The sequence below is a fragment of the Phalacrocorax aristotelis genome, chromosome 2 (assembly GCF_949628215.1).
Source record: "Phalacrocorax aristotelis chromosome 2, bGulAri2.1, whole genome shotgun sequence".
In the NCBI taxonomy this organism is placed as follows: Eukaryota; Metazoa; Chordata; class Aves; order Suliformes; family Phalacrocoracidae; genus Phalacrocorax; species Phalacrocorax aristotelis.
Genome location: NC_134277.1, coordinates 97,732,402 through 97,752,308, shown reverse-complemented (window position 1 = coordinate 97,752,308; position 19,907 = coordinate 97,732,402). Strand labels below are relative to the sequence as shown.

General features: G+C 38.0%; 1 protein-coding gene across 1 annotated transcript in view; it reads left to right on the top strand.

Moving 5' to 3' along the window:
* The window catches only part of LPCAT1 (lysophosphatidylcholine acyltransferase 1), a 61,024-nt gene that overhangs the window by 6,368 nt on the left and 34,749 nt on the right, over nucleotides 1-19,907 (top strand). The window contains exons 2-6 of the mRNA XM_075084458.1: nucleotides 522-664; nucleotides 2,172-2,386; nucleotides 12,032-12,144; nucleotides 13,673-13,733; nucleotides 16,201-16,259. Of these exons, the coding sequence (XP_074940559.1) occupies nucleotides 522-664; nucleotides 2,172-2,386; nucleotides 12,032-12,144; nucleotides 13,673-13,733; nucleotides 16,201-16,259 (591 nt within the window). The remainder of the gene's footprint in view (nucleotides 1-521; nucleotides 665-2,171; nucleotides 2,387-12,031; nucleotides 12,145-13,672; nucleotides 13,734-16,200; nucleotides 16,260-19,907) is intronic.

Here is a 19,907-nt window from a genome sequence, read left to right as displayed (position 1 = left end):
TGGTGCCTGCCCAGTCCTGAAAGAGTTTTCCAAGCTGGGCCCTGCATTGCCATGTGAATGCACCCTGCTGAAGAAGTACACATCACTGGCTAGGAGCTGCTGTGATGGACTGACATCTCTGTAGTGCAGTGAGGTTTACAACACACCCATGCTAAATATTTACTTAATATGAGGCTGCAGAAAGGGAAAAGAGCATGCAGGTGTAGTCCCTGACAAACATGTGGCTTTTGCTTTACCTATTAAATTGTCTTTATTTCAACCCATGAGTTTCCTCATTTTTCTGATTCTGTCCCCCATATCACTGGGGAGGAGTGAGCAAGCAGCTCTGTGGTGCTTAGTTGCCAGCTGGGGTTAAACCATGACAGCATACCCCACAAATTATTTGTTTGGAATTGAAGTGTATAATGCTGTTTTTAACATGAAATATTTTTAAGTTAAGACTTTAGATCAGTTTCTAGGAATCACTGACTCTTTTAGTCTGAGATTGTGTTAGAATAATGTATGTGTTCTGAATTTTGCAGATTGCCTTCATGACCCTGACTCTGTTCCCTATCCGACTCTTTTTTGCTGCTTTTATGATGCTGCTGGCCTGGCCTTTTGCATTTATTGCTTCAATGGGATCTGACGAGCAAGAGCTTGAAAAGCCCCTCTCCTGGTGGCGAAAGTGAGTCACTGATGTGGTGAAATACTGAGAGAATAACTATTTAGTTCAGCAGTTTGGAATAGAGAAGATTGGAAATACCCGATATCTGTGCCAAAGACCTGCTTTTCTCTTCAAAAGAAAAATATAAAAATTATTTAAACACTTTCCTCAGATGGGAAAGTAAAAGTACCTCAACTGTTTGATTTACCAGGTGACCCAATAATTACAGGGAGAAAAACTGGTAATTTCTGGCCTCTTATCTTTATTGAGGATGTAGTGTGAAGCTTCATTGTGACATCCTTCAATTTCAATTATTCCCGTAATGTCAACTTGTTATGAAGATCGACAGTATGGAATGTGCCCAGATTGCATATTCTAAATTGTTTTAAACTGCTTCTCCCCATTGTTTGCTACCCTGTGATGAATTGACAAAAACTCTCTTGATTCTCTGAGGGCTTGCACTGTGCTTTGGTGCTTATTAATAAGTGTGTGCTTGCTTGATATTGGAATGCTAATTAAAGTAGAATGTAAGATAGTGTTCACTCACCCATGAAAACTGCCGTTTGAGAAGCAAGGGAGGAGTATATCACCTCTTTTGTAGAGAACTTCAAAATCACAAGCTGGCACAAGCATGAGAAAAGCTGATTGTATTATGCATCACAGGAGGGAAGGAAGTTGAGAACCAGGGGCATATCACCTTATATTTAATTTGGGATGATATCAGTATAATGACTAAAGGAATAATGGACTGCCTTCAATCTTGTATACAGTTATTTTGAAGCTTTTTAGATTGTTCCTCCCCCATTTCATCCACTTGTCGGTGTCACCCTGCTCTCCAGCCTCCAGTCCCTGTGGGTGTAACAATTTGTGGTGTTTGGTTTTTGCACTCAGTTGGTTCAAAGGAAAAGTTTCTGTTTTCATGACTGTCAGGCAGGTTAAAAAACAAGCAAACAAAACCCCACAACCTGCCCCCACCGCAAACACTTTAGGAGGAGATGAGGAAAAGGGAAAAAAATAAATGTTTCCAAAGCTCCCAGATGTGTTCTGTAGGCATCCCTGTGTTTGAGTATCTCTACCCTACAATTCTCCACTCTTTTGTGTAGGTAAATTTGAACACAAGAATCAGAGTTGTTGCATTCTAGCAATATCCTAATAGCATTTTTCAGGACTCGGTTTACTAGAGCTTTTTTGGTATTACTAGAAAGTGGTATTAGACATGGTATAGAAGAAACTCAACAGCTATAGTTTGAATCAACATTAATTTAGTGATAAAATAAATGCCAATTTTATTGTGATGCAAAACCGTTAATATTCAGGCATGAAGTGAAATTGAATGTCATCTTACCTTGAAAGTGGTCTTAAATCTGCTGAGAAAGAGAAAGGTCTATGCAGCGTTCCCCTTCTGTTTAAGCAGCGTATCGTATCTGTGCTTTTATCATGCTTACAAAGTTTTTATGTAATGTTTTTTCTTTTCATTATTTTAAGGTATTCCTGTGGCAGTGTAACTGTTTTTCTGAACTCTTTACAGGATAGTGGATATTTTGCTGAAAGCAATAATGAGAATGATGTGGCTTGCTGGTGGATTCCACTGGATAAATGTAAAAGGCAGACGGGCATTGCCGGCAGAAGCAGCAATATTAACTGTGGCTCCCCATTCTTCCTACTTTGATGCCATTCCAGTAACGATGACCTTCGCCTCCATTGTGATGAAAGCAGAAAGCAAAGATATTCCTGTTTGGGGAAGTAAGTTGGTAGATACTTAATTTTTCAAGAACAAGTAAAAGTGGTTACTTAGGAAGTTCAGTGGTTGTATATGAGAAGGCCTGAAACACAAAGAAAATTTTGCTATAATATATGGTGAGGTTTGGCTTTTTTTTACTGGCCAATAGAAAAAATAGGGGAGGGGTGTATTCCCCCCTCTTCTCCAAAGTAGAATCATTGTACAAAGTCAAAACAATCCTACAGAACTCATGGTTAAATTTGCAGTGAAATAACAGCATTTTAAGACCTGACAAATATAAAAGCAAGTTATGATGGGGCTATAAAGAAAGTATGCCAAGACTTCCTTCTTAGTGCGAGTTGGGGTGCCATCTCAGAAATGTGTGTTGGGAATGTTGTCTGCTCTGAATGGTACCCTTGAGGGAGTGCTGCTAATTCTTCACGCATCAGGAAGTTTGTTTCAGGCAGGGTGTGAAATGAGTGAGAGCAGATTGTTGTGCACTCAGATGTAGTCACAAGAAATGCAGATGCCCAAGTCAGTAGTGTTTGAATACTATCTTTGGAATTACCAATGTAGATTCCCACAAAGGCTTGAGACCTGTGATTTTTGGTGCAGCTGTGCCAAAAAAAAAAAGTGTAAGCTTTTAGGCTTGTATATTTCTAACCAAAGTCTGTGTAGAAGCATTTTGGAGAAACCCACTGCGTTGTGTCTAGGGATCAGCAACATTCAAAGATTCTTCCTGTGTCTCATTGTGTAGATTTTAAGGGAAGAAAAAAAAGGAAAAAGATTTTACTTTCACCTTGGGTAGTGACTCTTTGATTTAAAAGTCTAAACAGAAGCTTTGAGTTCCTTCACAACTAAGTGGAATCAGGCGGATGGTGTTGGCATCCTCCTAAAATTTCATTAGAGAATATGGTTTTAAGGACATGTTCAAAATGAGAAGCTGAGACATGGCCACAAATGGTGAGTGGTTACATTTGAAAGCTTCATACAGGGAATCTCTTGGTATAAATGGATCTCTGTATCAAGTAAAGCTCAGGCCAGAACTGTAGCTGTATCTAGATTTCATTGAATATCTGACTAATAGTGTTTGGTAAAAGTTTGTGGCAGTGAAAAATCTGGGTAAAAATGAATAGATGCTTTGAACAAAAAGGGTGTAGGCACGTGTTTTTAAAAACAAATGTATACAAACAAGCATAATGTGAAAACAGAAAGAAATTTAACTCCCTTGTCCAATACTGAAGGAAGATATTGTTGTGAGATGGTATGTTGACACTCCTGTCCAGTATAGGGATATCCAGGCCACCTTGGGTTTTAGGAGCAGTCCAGCCATGGAAGCAGCAGCAGATTTATCTTCTTTCTCAGCTGACTCAATTGACTGTTTAATAATTGCTAGCTCAGCAAAAGGAAGTAGTCCATGTGGAGCTCTCCATTACTTGCACCTGGACTGTTTGGAGGACCCAAACTAGATTAGATGACTCTAGGCCATGTTGTGTTACTGAAGTGGGATGAAATGTTAGAATGGCATTTGGCAAAATGCCATAATGGCTGCTTAACCATTACACGTAATAGATTCAGTGGTGACTGGTGGGAAAACCTGTGGAAAGCCTGTAGGGATAAGGAGGTTGTAGTTACACTGAATGTAGTGCAAATAATGCATATTGAGTAGTTCAAACTATTTCCTATATCTGATTTCATTTTAAGGTAACTTTTAAAGGGTTCAATTGGAAGTCTAGACTTAATGCAAAAAATTTCAAAAACTATTCACTTGATTTTGTTCATGTGTGAGCACAGTGAGTTACAGAAAAACAGAAAACCCAGAAAACTACATAGTGATTTAATGGAATATTAGTGGAATGCTCAGTGCAGTCAAGTAAATGAGTGTTTGTCCTGTATAGCTGCATTTGCTTTATGTCACGCAGCCACAAAAATTTTGTAGTCCATGATGAAGTGTTCAGAAAAATGCCATGGAAATGAGGCATGGCAAGGGTCATAACTGGGATTCAGTGCTCAAAAAAACTTTTTTGAGGAATACTTTTAGATGAACAACATTATTACAGCAGTTTGTGTTATTAAAATAAATGGTCCTTAAAAGATTAATTTGGCATAAAATTTAGTGAAAACTTTCCAGGGGAGAGAAGGGCTTTTTTTGGTTGGGTTTTTTGGTGGTGTGGTTTTTTTACTGCTTGAAAGATGTTTTCTGTGAAACAGATGCTACTGACCATCCTCCCTCCATTTTTCTAGTGTTTTAATTCCAATGTTGTTTACACTTGTCTACATGCACACACAGAAAAATGTATTTCATGTTATTGGACAACTGGTATTTCTCTTATGCTATCTGTGTAAAGGTGGTCATGTTTTCCTTGAATTGTGTGGTAAATTGTCAACACTGTGGACGTTCATCTAGAATTTATCCCAGAGAGGTCAGAATTATTTTTTATGTTGTTCAGTTTTGTAAGTCTTGCAAACTCATTGTATCATGACCAGTGAAGTTTTGGAGCCAGCCACTGGTAATCCTAAATTTCCTATCTCTTAATTGAGGCTTGTTAATGGTCATTCAGAATCTTCTGGGAAGTTTTGAAAAAAGTACATTCATTTAACTCTGTGAGCAGACTTTTCAGCATGTAAAAAATGAAGCAGCAGAGGAAACTGGAAGATAATTTCCAAGGGTGAGGACTTTGGGTGAACAGTACATCATCTACTTCATCTTCATGGGGGTTGAACTAGATGACCTTTAAAGGTGCCTTCTAACCCAAACTATATCCAAATATGATAAAATAAGTGGGTTTCTTATGTAATGACAGTGTTTATCAGGACGCTGTGCCTTGTGTACCTGAGGGATCAGGTGCTTTAGCAGGCACAAAAAGATCTGATTGATAACTGGTTACCAAGATTGGTTCTGAAAATATTTTAATAGGCTTCTGAAGCTGCTGCCTGTGTTACTGTACCCTTAGTTTGCCAGTCATGGAACATTAAGCTTTTGATCCACTTTTAAGTCCAGACGATTAATAGGCTGTTCTTTATGGGATTAGAAGTATTCCACAAGTGTTTGTTGTATATGAGTCTTTTATTGCTTTTTAATGTGAAGACAGCTCTCCTGGACCACAGAGTCTAATTTCAGACTTAAGTCTTGTCAGTCCTTTGGACAATTCCCTTCTTTTTAGGAAAACAAAGAAAAGAAAAGAAAAACCAAATTTAAAAAATGCTCTTTTGCTCTGACAGAGGAATTATGCTCTCTTCAGTTGGTGGCGGTAGTGAAGAGAATTACCCACCCGCCACACATGCTACATTAACAAACTCTGGGGATGAACTACTTGCCCAAATATAAATGAGATTTCAACTATGATAAAAAATCAGTATCTGGTAAGTAGAGAAAGCCAGAACAGGTGGAGCACGCTACCACGGTGCTGAAGGAGGGCATCTCTTTCTGCACAGCGGCTTCGCAGGGTTTTGGTAGGTTGAGGTGTGAAGTTCATTGGACCACTTCAATGTAAAGTGTGCAGCCCAGGGAAGATGACATCTATGAGTCTGTTGCACCTTATGTTGGCTGAAGAAGTTAGATCAATTGATGCATCAGCACAGGTACTTAAATTTTCCTGTTTTGTCTATTGGACCCCACTTCAAGTCAGGACAAGCTCTTTGCATAAATTCTGGATAGTTACACTTGACTGCCTTATTTTTGGCTGGTAAAGCAACCTGGATAAAAGTTCTTTTTCATTGCTGAAGTGGTCAGTGCTACTGCAGAAATGTTTCAGTAGGATCAAAAAGGGATTTGTCAGCAAATATGATTCCATGGCAGTTTTGTTGGACAACTTTGAAAAATCTGTGGTCTGAGCTTATAAATTAGTTATAAGCTAATTTAAACTTCAAGCAACTTCTCAACATCTGTAACCTCACCCTCTGAAAAAGAGGAAGTTGTGGTACCTGTGAAATGAGTGGGGGAATAAGTTAGCTTAGGTTTATAAAGGGGGAAGAAGTCATTTGTACTTGGCAGAATACAGAATAGCTATAGAAAAAGGGAGAATCATAGTGTGCTGTAAAATCTATCAATTCTGTTGTGGGGTGTTTCTCCACATCTAGTAAATTTTTCAGTTTTTTTTCAAGTACATCTTCTGAAAGTGCTTTATAGGCCTTCCTTGAGCATCATGACTAAAAGAAAATAAGTAATTCAGCGGGAAGTATTTATGATGTGGTAACTGAGTATGTTTTCATTTTGGAACTTAAAAGATGACAAATTACATACTCATCAGCTCTGTGAAAAGTTGTGCAACCTAATCATCCAGCCCTTCACCCCAGTTGTTTGTTGGTTTTTTGTTTTGTTTTGGTTCCCATCACCACCTTCCAAAGCACACAAGGAAGTGTAGACCCATAGTTCTTCAGTGAGGATCTTGCATTTAGATACACCTGATATTCATCAAAACTGTCCTTAAACCCCTTTTGGAAAAACCTGCTGTAAGGTGAAGTTGTCACAGATTTATTCTCTTTATACACTGTAAATCAGCAGCTTACAACACTGTTAAGGTCACCAGCTTGAATGCCAACACGCTGTGCTATGTTGGCGTTGTAGCCTGCCTTGAGTACACAAATGAGCTCCCCAGTTCTGAGGAGCATCTTGAAGTTATTGCCAGGCTTATCCATTTCATCCTCTGTTTAAAAACTTCTGTTTCAAAATGCAGTCTTTCATTCAGGCTGTGGGCACCCAGATGATCCCGCAATATTTCAGTCCTCACATGAGCTCTCTTGGAGAGACTTACACAGGTGACAGTGCAACTATTTTATTATAAGTATACCTTAATTGTTTGGGTTGGAATGCTTGACTTGTTGGATTTTCTTTTTTTTTTCCCCACCATAAATTCAGTAACAATTAGGTCTCATTTAAACTGCTGCTGGAATGCCTAAACCATCATCACCTTTTTTAAGCATTCTAGTTAATATTGTTTATGGAAGTTACAAACTACAATGTATAGGAAACCTGCAAACCAACATAACTGCCTTCCTGATATACTTTTTAGACTGACAGCAGAAAGCTACAACATACAGCCATGCCCTCATACAGGTGCTGCAGGTGTGAGAGCAAACAGCAATCTTTGTGATATGAAAAGGTTCTTTGTCCCTCAATAAGTCCCTGGAGGAAATAGATCACATTTTGAAAGATCAACTCAAATACCATGGAATTTAATTCAGTTAAAGCTAAAGTGAACAGTGATTATTTACCTCCCGCTACTGACCTCTCCTTGTCTTACAGACCGCCTATCTCTTTGGAAACAGGGAGAACTTTCCCATTAACACTGCACTTATACTAGGAATACTTGGTATCTCTTCTGTCAGGGGATCTATATGCTAAATATTTAGTCAAGTTCAGAGAAGTTGTTCTTGACACGTATTTAGCTTTGGTTTTTGGTTCCAGCGTGGGTCAAAAAAGTATGTATTTCTGTGTTTTGTTGCTTTAATAAGATCAACACTTTGCCACTAATTTTGTAAATCTTGTGTAGAGTACCATGGCTACAGTAACACTGTTGCTATAAGAACAATATAACTCCAAGTGGAAAAGGTCCTAATTTTGGTTGATTTCAGTTTTGTGCATTGATACAACTTTGTGTATTTGTTGTGTGTGAGTTTGATTTTGGTTTTTTTTTCCTTCTCCATTTTAAGGTCTCTATGTCCACATACACAGGAAGCCATTTTATTCTGGAACTTTAATGCTTTTTTTTCCCTGTAACCTTCAGAAGACTTCTGAGCCCCTTGCAGATTTCTTTTCTTCTCTTCTTTGCATAAAAGAACAATTTTATATTAAATATTCCTTCAATATTTTCAATACTTTCAATTTCTATTCAATACTTTTCATATTAAATATTACTTAGAAAAGGTGTGAGTTCAAAACTTTGTGAGCATGTTCATTTGAGTAAGGCAACTCTTAAAAACTAATCCCAAGATAGCACTTTTCGATCCTTAACCTTCATATTTTTGGAAGCCCTAAATACAGAATGCACAAGAGGGCAACTGCTATTGGGAAAATTGTCTATTTTTTCCATAGTAGGAAAAATCAAGGAGTAAATACTGTAAATGGATATCCCAGTGCCAGGCAACCTGTATTACACAGCCTACCTCCGTGCTAAATGCAAAGAGTCAGTGTGTACTGGCTCTGTAGGCTGCCATCTCAGTGTCAGAGGAATGTACGTGATGGGATTTTGTGTTGTATCGGGGGAGAGGCCAACTGAAAGCTTCAGGTTCAGCATTCTTTATCCTTGCAGCAGATCCATCACTCTGCTGTTTCTACAGTGGTGAAAATGTAACTGCCTACTCAAAAATGTGTGTATGGATACATTTTAGAAGGACAGTATTTAGTGCCACATTGCCATTCCGTTGCTTTTTGTGTTCTCTGATGCCTTGTAGGCCAGTGGTGATGCTACCAGTATAGCTTTATCTATTCTCTGGTTGTAACTGTCAAGCATAATTTAAATGGTTTGTTACAATACTTTCTTCTATTGCATGTTAAATAGCACTTAATGTCTTGATTTGAAACAAGGTTTCCTCACCCATATTTGCCTGGAAATAGAGAGATGATATACCTTTTTTCTTTTTCCTGTTATCCTAAGAAGTTCACTGACACCAATTTTGTGTGTTCAGCTCATCAGAGAAACCTTTTTTGCTTATCCATCAGCTGGTGCTTGAAATGATTGCATCGGAGCTGTGGTTCTGAAATCAGTTGGAGCTGCCACCCTGCAATTAAGGCAATAGTGAATTTTTGCAGGCTCTCTTAAAAAAGGCTGATCCGTGCTAGAGCAGCTTTCCGTTGGGTAGCCTCTCTGCGGCATTCCGGCTGCCCTGCAAGGCAGAGGTTTTGACAAATTACTGGCAGTGCTGTTTAAACTGCAGGGACCTACCTAAGAAGGTGGAGTACAGCATGTGTCACCTGCCTTCAGGACCACTTGTGATGAGCTGAAATTGAGGATGAGAGTGACAACATCAAGTAGGACTGACACTGCTAGAGGAAAAAGTTGGAATTATGACACTGACAAGGTCAATTTTGTGAATTGAGGCATGGTCTACCAGCGCCCACTAGAATTCATGATTTAAAGGTGGTTTTAATGGAGTGAGAGGAGATGGGCAAGCACTTCTTTCATCATCTCTTGAATACTTGACCTGTTGTTTTTACTGTGTGGTTACAATCAGCCTTGGACAGTTAAACTCATGAGCAGAGAGGGTTAAGATTATGTTCTGTTTATTAAGCATATTGCACAGTTCTGCTTGTTTCCTTTAGTTACTCAGTATGCCGGCTGTCTGAAGCATTTTCATGCATGCTGCTTTTTGTTCCTGCCATGACTTTGCTCTAGCCCTGTCTATTCCTTGCCTCATATATACTACCTTACAGTACTGTCTGCAGTACCTGTGTTTTGACTTGACTTTGACTGCAGTCTCATCATGCCCACCTATTTGGTATGTTTCTCAGCTTCTCTTTACAGACCTTGGCCCTGATCCTGACTGCTTCTTTCAGAGATTGACTTGGTACAGCCTTTAAATTTTCAGATTCCTATTTACTGAATGTGAAAATATGTGATGAGAGTAAAGGTCTGTGTAGCCTTGTGCTCTGTTTTCAAAAGTGGTTATGAAAAGACTATGAGGAAAGGCAAGTACAGAGCTAGTCTTCCCCTTGGTATGTACTTGCAGCTCCTTGCTGATGACTGAAAGTTTCAATTTCACTTAATTTGTTGAACTTAGCCACTAAGGGCCCAGTAGTTGGTGTCTTACAGGCTCTTAAGTTGCTGTTTAATGTTAAAACAAGAATTCTGTCAGGTTTTTAATCTGATCCCTAAGGAAGTAAGACACAATACGATCACCCTGTCTCCCCATTAGGCTAAGATTTTGTGTGATAGGTTGAAATGGTGACAGATCAGATAAGAGCCTCAGAGCTCTGGAATGACTTGTTCATTCCTTGGCCTGAAGTAACCTGAATTCCATTGTTTGGGCCTAATGTAAAAGAAACCTGAGGGTGAAGGCTGAGGAGGTTTGAGTATTTTTTTGCTTGCTTTTACTTGGTAACGTTTTTGCTATAGAATAGTAATTTGCAGTAGTGGGGGAATCTCAGGAGTAGCATCACTAAGAAACAAAACGAAGAGTTATGAAACCAAGTATAGTTTCCTTTCCATCTTTTATTGCTTGTCTGTTTGTTCTCTTTTCTGTGTTTGGTTTTGTAATTAGTTTTGGGTTTGTTTTTTTTTTTGTTTTGGGGTTTTTTTGTTTGTTTTTGTTTTGGTTGGTTGGGTGTTTTTGCCTTCCCACAGCAGTAACGCCAGCTCGCATGTGATGATCTTTGCTCCTGTAGTAAGCCTTGTTCTGTGGATAGTGTCTAAGAGCAGCCATGTAGGAAAAAGTGCAAGAGTACGGTAACTCTTCTCTGATATACTGTCTCTTAAGCTTTGGCAACTTGTGGGATAAAAGCAGTATTTTGGAGGCTGGCTGAATGTTTGGGAGCTTGCTGTAAGGTGTGATGGGTTAGTTTTGCAGAACCGTAGAAGGATTTTGGTGAGAGCCAACTAAGCTGCTGGTGCGGTAAGACCAGAATCGGCAGCTTTTGCTGAGTACAGGACCGTAATTCCTTACGCTGTTTTTTAGTTCACACTTTTAAGCACTGGCTGTGCCATTAATGCAGCAAGTCTATCCGTAACAAAAGAAGGTTATAAAACTAGTGTCAGTGAACTCATCTCATGGTAGCTGGAAATATGAAAACTGTATTTTGTATTTGTATTTTAGGCAAATAGAATAGCTAATGATTTAGTGACTTTTGGACCTTTGAATAAGATTACAAGATAAAAAAAAATTATAAAAAGGTATATGAGGACAACCTGCTTAAATAAAAGCATGAAGTAGTATATTTGAAGATGCTTCTTTTGTGCTTTTTGACACTGCAAGACTTGTATGTGCCACTTAGATTTTGCAGCTGGGCCTCGGTGTCCTTGTGACAGCCATGCACGGAGAGGATATTGTGGATTGATTTCTGATTCTTGCTCACACTCATTTTGTGTCTGGCTATGTATAAGAGGTTTCCCACTGAGCCAGGAAGAGGGTGCCTGAGATCTCATTTGTTTAGTATGAGGAACAGGCAAACAGGTGACAGGTCAGAAAATAATCATGCTTTTTCTTCTAATCATGCTGATTCCTCAGAAAAGATAATGGAATCTTTGTACCTTCAGTGAACTGAGTTGTCATAGGAGACAAAAAACTCTAAAGACTCTTAGTTTGACCCGCAGGATGTCTTTTGGAAGCACTTGGGAGGTTCCTACTACTTTGCTGGGTTGGGGGTGGCTATAGATTTTGTGATTTTTGTGGTAGGAGGAAATGGCTTATAGTCAGCCACAGCTGCTTTGACGCAGAAAACTATACATAATATGTACAATCATGTTTTAAAATTGTGATCTGTGTGTATTGGTCTATTAAAAATTGGACAAGTACAAAGTGCCAAAATTATGAAAATGGTTTTCGTCACAGGAATTCATTAAAATATTTCAATAAAACTGAATGATTCAGATAAATATTTTAAGTTTGCAGTGTAGTAGTTACATACTTGTGCCAAATTTTTGTCCAGAGGACTACTGGTGGGAGGAAACTTTTTTCAAACAAGGGGGAAATTAAGGCTGTTTTGCTTATTTTTTGTTTTCCCTCCTCTTCAGCTCTAATAAAATACATCCGACCGGTATTTGTATCTCGGTCAGACCAGGATTCTCGCAGGAAAACTGTTGAAGAGATAAAGAGACGTGCTCAGTCTGATGGTAAATGGCCACAGGTACTGTATACTATGTGTGACAGATTGTATTTGGCATTACCAGGCTTTGGATCAGCAATTTACTTTATTCCTTTGTGGTATGCTTTAGATGGTGGGGGGGGTGGGTGGAGGGTGGAAGGGGGTGGTGTTCCCCCTCCTTCTAGAAGACATAATGTAAGATTCTTACCTGTACAACACTCTAGCTTTTCATTGCAGTGTTTTTCAAAGGGAGACTGGGTAAGTACATGGGAGTACAGCTCTAAGTGATACTAAATGGACAGACCACAGCAGGTTTAGAAAGTCCTCTGAGGAGAAAATAATCAGATGCTGAGTGGAATACATGGGGGAGTAGTGTGTGTTCTTGCTCTTCTCAAGATTTTGGCATACTATCATTGTTGGAGATGCAATTCTGTACAAGATAGCCCAAGCAATTCAGATGTTCCAATAACTGGAGTATACCTCTATTAAACAACGATTCAAATGTTGCTAAAATAAGTGGCTCAGGGTTTTTTCTACACCTGAAATATGACTATTTATAATGTGCCTTGGAAGAGAGTAATGGGGAAGGAAGGGGATGACTACCTAAGGTCTCCATTTTCTAGAAGTGTGTCATTATTTTGAAAACTTGAAGCATTCTTTTGAATTTCTGAGATGAAGATACAGCATGTCTTTCATGGCATTGTTACTACTACAGTGGTTACAGCCACATACTGGACTACAGAAACATTATGAACAGTTAAAAACAACGTGACAGAAAGGTAATATATAGCTTTCACATCATGACTTTAATCAATAAATTTCAAAGCACTTTAAAAGGTAAATACTCTTACTAACAGATAAAGAAACTGAGTTGCAGACCTGAAGTGATTTCCAGAATATCTAGCAAGTTAGTTTCAGAGTGGGCAGTAAAACTAGTAATGTTAATCCTAGTCCATTGCTTTGTCCCCTTATGACATGTCTTTTTCTGTAACTCAACAAAATTTCAGCAGTTCTTGGCTTTTTGCTGTCAGAAACTCTTTTTTTAACAATCTAACCTCTTCCTCTGAATTGGTTTCCACTTGAGCATTTTTGCCGTGTTAGAATTCCGTTCAGATATTTTCAGCCTCTGTCATTCTGACATCTGTGCACATGCCAAGTAATAAATGCAAAAAGAAAGTAAGTCTTTCTTAGCCTGTAAGCAGGTAGCTTGGGAGCAGCAATGTTGTTTTGGTGCAAAACAGAATGTGATATTTTTACCAGCACCAAAACTTTTTGTGAAAATTCTCTTGATTTGCAAGTGTTTCTGGTTGCTGTCAATGTTCCAATCAAATAGAATTATTATCACAGGTCAAGAAACAGGCAAACTGACAGATACAGAAAAATATTTTGACTATTAAGACAGACCTTTACATGATGACTTTATTGAGCACTATTTTTTCTTTACTCTAACTGAACTGTTTTTCCCTGAGAACTTTTTTTGCTGTAATCACTTAACATTAGCTTTGAAAAGATGTGTTTATAAATAAATCCACATTGAAATATTTAAGTCAACTTTTTTTTTCACTTCAAGATAATGATATTCCCAGAGGGCACTTGCACAAACCGATCCTGTCTAATTACATTCAAGCCTGGTAGGTATGATGCTCACTTCTGTTCTCTATAGAATGTTCTTGTACCTTCATTTTCTGAAATACCACTTGCATTGTAATTTGCTTGCTGTTGCAGAAATTGAGTTAAAAATCTTGCAGTAGGGTTGACTTGGAATACAAATATTCTGATGCTACAAAAAGATCATAGTTCCACTGTTGAGCAAAATGTTTCTGATTTTTCTTCCTTGCATTCTGACATGCATAAGAGCTGAAGGACTGATATTTCTTACTGGGTTTTTGTTTGTGGTTGTCTCTTGTTTTTTGTTTTGTTTTTTTCTTGCCCCCTCCATTTCCTATTTTGGGTCTGTCATGCAGCATTTAGATACATTAAGCTTTACAGTGTATCAGCTTGTATCTATTTCAGGCTGCTGTAGGATTTGTTGCTGTGTTGTATGTGGTTGATTCCTCTTGAAGTCTTCTGTTGAGTTGCATTCTGGTGAAGATGGAACAAGAATCTTGCCGGTATAGCAATGTTACAGAGGCTGTCACTTTTTTACAATATTTTTTTGTTTAACAAAGACATTCTAAGCTCCTTTCAGTTAGTATCACTCTTTTAGCTTATCAGATTAAAAGAGGCTATAACACTGAACGTTGTTGCAGCTGTAAACTACAGTTAAAATAGCGAGCAATTTCAATACTGCAGTGAACAACTAATGTTTAATGTAAACTTGCCTTTATGATGTAGGGAGGGATGTGGTGAATGAGGAGGCCACAGTGAGCGATGCAGTTGTGAATGTGTTTTTTTGACTCTTCCTAGGTTTCTTCCTAGCTCATTGTGTTCTGTTCTTACTGTGCATCTTATATTTTGTGTTGCTTACAACTTGCATATCAGTATTAGAATATCGTGCAATGAGTCAGCATTGTGATTCCTTGCACTGATTCATTTGGCTGAAGGAATCCCAGTATCGTCTCCTGAGCAAACATTCAAAAAGCTTTTCTCTCCCCTTTCAGCTCTCACCTTTTTAGATGAATGAATGGTGGTTAGGAGAACATCTACTTCTTTCTCTCTTTACTCTCCCTCTCTCTCCACCTGAATCCTGTCCATGCTTTGAAAACCAGCCTGAGTCCTTCATTAAAACTCTGGTTCCCTGTCTTCCCTCTGTGCCATAGACATTCCAGGCACCATATACTTTCTGCCTCAAATTCCCCTATCTTCCTCCCCTCTGGTCTAGTATATGCTGCTGTTGTCTGCTTCTTGACTGTCTCACTTTTGCTACTGGAACCTGCTTCTGTATCTGTCCAGCCTCTCAGAAATCCTTTGATTTAAAATTCCTCATTTATATCAAATTACTTTAGGTCTCTGTTCAAGTAACAGCTTTCAGAATGGCTTTCCCCGTTCTACTCGTGGCCTACACTCCTTGATTGTTTTTTTTAGTTTTGTGTTCATGTGAGCTAGTCATACAGTGCAAGCTAGTCTAGTCTTGTTTAAATATGGTCTTGTCATCTACCACTCAGATTTTGTCATCTTTGGGTTCTTCCAAAAGTTGCTTAGGCTGTTGTTTTTTGAGACTGAATAGGAAGTACCACTGGGCCAAGAACCAAGCCTCTGCAGCATCCCAGTTGGACAACCTTCATTTAAAGATATTCGTACTCCATTAACAATTCTTTTACATCTGTGCAATTATTATGTAAAGCAAATGTAATGCTAAGAACACAGTATACTTCCATCGTTCAGTTCTTAATTTTAATTGAAATATTAGGCAGAACTTAGTAAATTGCTATTAAAAACATAGTTTGAGTGAAGGCTTGTCTTTATTAGCTGTTTTCACAAAGTAAAGATGCTTAGAGAAATCTTGAGCAAGATACTTGTCATGCTTACCTGGTCTTTGTGCTAGAAACCAAGAAAACATTTAGAAAATTATATTTATAGATCTTGTGCTACTTGTTTGTCAGAACTATAGCTTTCATATGAAATGAAGCAATACCTACTGAATAAACAAATAAGCCCTTCTGAGGGGAATTAAGGTGGGAGAAAAGAAGTTAAATTAATTTTGTTACTTTGGAGATGATAAATTTCCTGTAAATTGATATTGCTCAGCTAAAAATAAAAAGCTCCTTTTGCATAAGAAAGCTTAGGTTCTTCATCAAAAAATACTGTTGACCTCAGGGAATATATTGACTTAAGTATCTTGCACATACTTTTTTTTTTAGATTTCCAAAGCTGAATTTGGTACTGGGCTTTAACTTGTGTACATGACAACTTACGTAAGTGGTAGAGGATAATTTAGAGAATGCAAGCAAGCATTCTTAATGGTGGGTGTACATTGTCATTCTTCAGTGCTTGCTTTTAGATTACTTTTGAGGCTACTTTTGGATCTTATTTTTTAACTATCAACTAATTTTTATGCATACCAGCACAGTAATTGTATAACTTTTTTCTTTACTGCAATAAATTTCTTCTGTACTAAAATGCACTATAAAGTAATGATGTTTCTTATGTGCCTTCTAGGAGCATTTATTCCTGGAGTTCCTGTGCAGCCAGTGGTTTTACGTTATCCAAACAAACTGGTAAGTTCAGCTTGCAGTAAATATGGGGCATTTTCTTCTAAATACATTGGCACTTCTGTAATCTTTCAGGTTAGATAATTAGCTTTAGAAATTTGGAAAGCATTAATAAATGCTTATTGGCTAACTATGTATTCCATAACCCTCTAGCAATATAAATAGTCTTAACTGAGACAGTTTAAATGTTTCTGCTTTTATTAGGTTACTCCTTTAAAACACTGCTCTGAAAGTTATTCAGGTCGTTACAAGTAGTACTGTACAACTGACAAGACAAATGTCAATTTCTGTCTAGGATCTGTGTTCTCATGCGCTCCCTGTTGCTGCAGTGTGTGCTGGAGAGTTTTCTTACTATCATTTATTAATATCATTTATCAAGATGCTTCTGCACCTCCTGCCTGTGGCGGTGTTAGTCACAAATTAACGCAACTAGCTAAATGATGATAATGTGTTGGGGACCTCAGCACCTTTATAAGATGTCTTGTTGTCCATGTTTTAACGTTCTATACACTAGGCTAAGGAATGCTAGACACCAGCTAATTTGGAGTAGTCCTTCAATATAAATCAGATTCATGTAAATTATATATGTGAATTAGTGTTTGTTTACAATATCTAAATAAAATAATTGTTACAAATGCTTGTAAAGATAAACAAATGAAGGCAAGGCTCACTCGCTCCACCTCATGATCCACCCTATGGGAAAGCATGGAAGTGGGTTTTTTGTTTGTTTTATTATTCAGTTTACCTGTTGTAGATGCTTTCCTGTCCTATTGCAGCCAGAATCCTGTCTGTCTACATTCCTGGGTTAACTAGAAGATGCTTCCTAGTGAACTTTGTTAGCTTTTATACTTGAAGTTTCTTTTTGAGACCTCTGGAGCTATTTTCGGGTCCAGTCTGTCCCCTTCTAAAATAGAAGTTTAGGGGAGGACAGGAGGAGTGTCAGAAGTAAAATAAGGACTACCTTGTCTCTTTGTTGATGCATGTCACATCAGAAGGTCTTATGTCATCTCTCCCTGACTAGCCCATTAACCATGCCTCGATCTAAGGAAGGATTTTGTTTCCTCTTGGTACCTGAGTGCTTATGATTTAAAGTGTTTCCATCCGTTGTTCTTCCTGTCAATTTACAGGTGGATGTAAAACATGCTTGAATAAAAAATAAAAGAATCTAAGCAAAGATAATATGCATAGACCACCACTTGCTCTTGACTGAGACAAGGTGTGATGGCCGTCAACTAGCTTGCAGTAACAAACGCAAAAATTATCTTTGCGGATGCTGTGACAAGTATAGCAGCCTGTTATGCTTGCATAGTATTAAGTGCACTGTAGTACGTTGTCTGGGACTTTTCATTACATACTTGTTTTATTTTCAAGAAAAAAGATTACTTTCCAAAAATATTTTTAAACCTTTATTGCACTGCCAGTTTAAATTGCAAATATGCACAGGCCTTATGTCATACTTAATATACCTTGTTACTTTTGGTTAATAGTAGGCGTATTTATAGCGATATCAAACAGTATAAAGCTATCAAACGTTCATCTGCAAATATCTTCAAAAATCCATTTTCATAGTGAAATGTCATTATTGCCTGTATTACATAATATGCAACGTTTGTAAACTAGTATTAAAAATTCCTGATACTCTATTAACAGAAATTATGAGCTTTTCACATTGAGGTAAAACAATGTAAATTTATGATCATCATGAGTTTTCGTAACTTTTTAATATTACTATGAAATGTCATAAAAGAAACGGTGAATATTTATATAGATATCCATCAGAGTTGGCCTGAATCTGTGTATGGAATTTTACAGCAATTGGAAGTATTAGGAAAAAGTAAAACACTTAAGTTTTCACGCTTTACAGTGTCATTTAACCTCCTACAATCTACTTCCACTAAGCATTAAGGGTTTGGCGGCACAATTGCTATTATTGCTTAAATTTTAGATCAGCTTGCAGGCTGCAGAAGAGTTGCAGCAAAGTTAGAATGAGGAGAGGAAGGAGGAATATGATGTGATACGTGAAGGTGAGATTTATTTTGTTTAAGATGCAGTTAGGAGTTAGGTAGCAAGTAAGAACAACAGAGTAGGGAGAGAACTGTTTTTCATACACTACGACACCATTTCTAGCAAACTTTGGCTTCCTGTTTGTTACCTTGTTTGACACATATTATAATTTAAGGTTTAGGAGGGAATTCCTTAAGATCTTCGCTTAGCCAGTGAATTCCAGATATGCATTGTGTGCAGTCACCCCACTACTTTTAGCTTGAACTGCCTGTTCTGTTCTACCTTCAGAACTCCTAGTTTCACAGTACAGATGAGAGAAGTCTTGGACTTGAGTGCAGCTGGCTGGTTTTGGGAGGCTTTTGGAGATCAGAGCCTGGGGTGAATGTAGTAGGTGTATGCATACTTAGTTTACCTAGTTCTTGAATACAGTACAAGAAAATAAAATACTGCAGCGGACTGACATGTGGCAAAAAAAATTATGTAAATTTAGTTCTCTTCTAGGAAGTAAATCTAGTTCTGATTGTCATGAAGAACTCTTTCTAGTCAGGGTTGCCCACTGAATACCTTTATTCAGATTTGTGATTGTTTGCAGTAGGTGGTGGCTCTGTCCTCTGTTGATGTTTCTTTAGGAGTAATACATTAGTATGTTGCTCTTGATGCATCAGCAGAAGAAAATTGTAAGGCTTAAAACGTTTAGACTTCAAATTCAGAATTTGCTTCTGTTTATCTAGTTTTGTAGTGTTTTACCTGTTGGATGCTCAACAGCTATTTACCTATATTCTAATTAAAAGTGCTCTAATGTCTCCATCCACAAGTTCTACAGCAGTCCTTTTTGCAATTAATTTTTAAACTAATTTTCTTTGTGTATACAGCTCTTCCTTCATTTGAATTAGAAAATTCAGAGTCAGAGTGCTGGTAATTACGAAAGGCTAGATACCAGTTTAAATATCGCAGAGCCATTTAAAATGTATTTTTATGTCCAAGTGTCTCCTACAGGTAACTACGCTATTTGATAAGAGGTTTGGCAGCATCTCTTGTGCAGCTTTGGTGTATCAGGGTTGATTGAGCATGTAAAAATAGTCAGTCTGCTGTCTGAAGCTTGGCATGATTCTCAGTACCTTCTTGTGTCAAATACAAATTGTGTGGAAGATGTACTTCCACACAATTCAAAGGATTCATTATCTAGGTGTGAAAGTTTTGAAGTATACTCAGAATGCCATCAAAGTGAATGCTGTCCATAAGCATAAGCTGGAAGCTGTGATTAAATATAAAAGGTGTTTAAACTAGGTATGGAAAATACCACTTCCCATCTTCTACTTGCTGTTTTTATCATAAAAATGTGGTTTATGCTAGCAGGAGTCTCCTACAAAACAGGTCTGCCTCTTGCAGAACAGAATCCTGTGTTCTGCTCTGTGGCATTTATAGTCCCTGCTGCATCCTGATCTTCTCGATGAGAAAAAAAATCATGCACGTCTCGTGTGACATTCACGTTGGGAATTTCTTGCAGGATTGTGGATAGCTACGTGGCTTATTTGAGTTTGTCTTGCCAGCTAGCCAGCACAATGTCTGGATTCTGAAAATACCTATTCACTGTGCAATGTTCCATTGCCCAGGCAAGAGACCTTTATAGGACTCACTACTTTGTCTCCT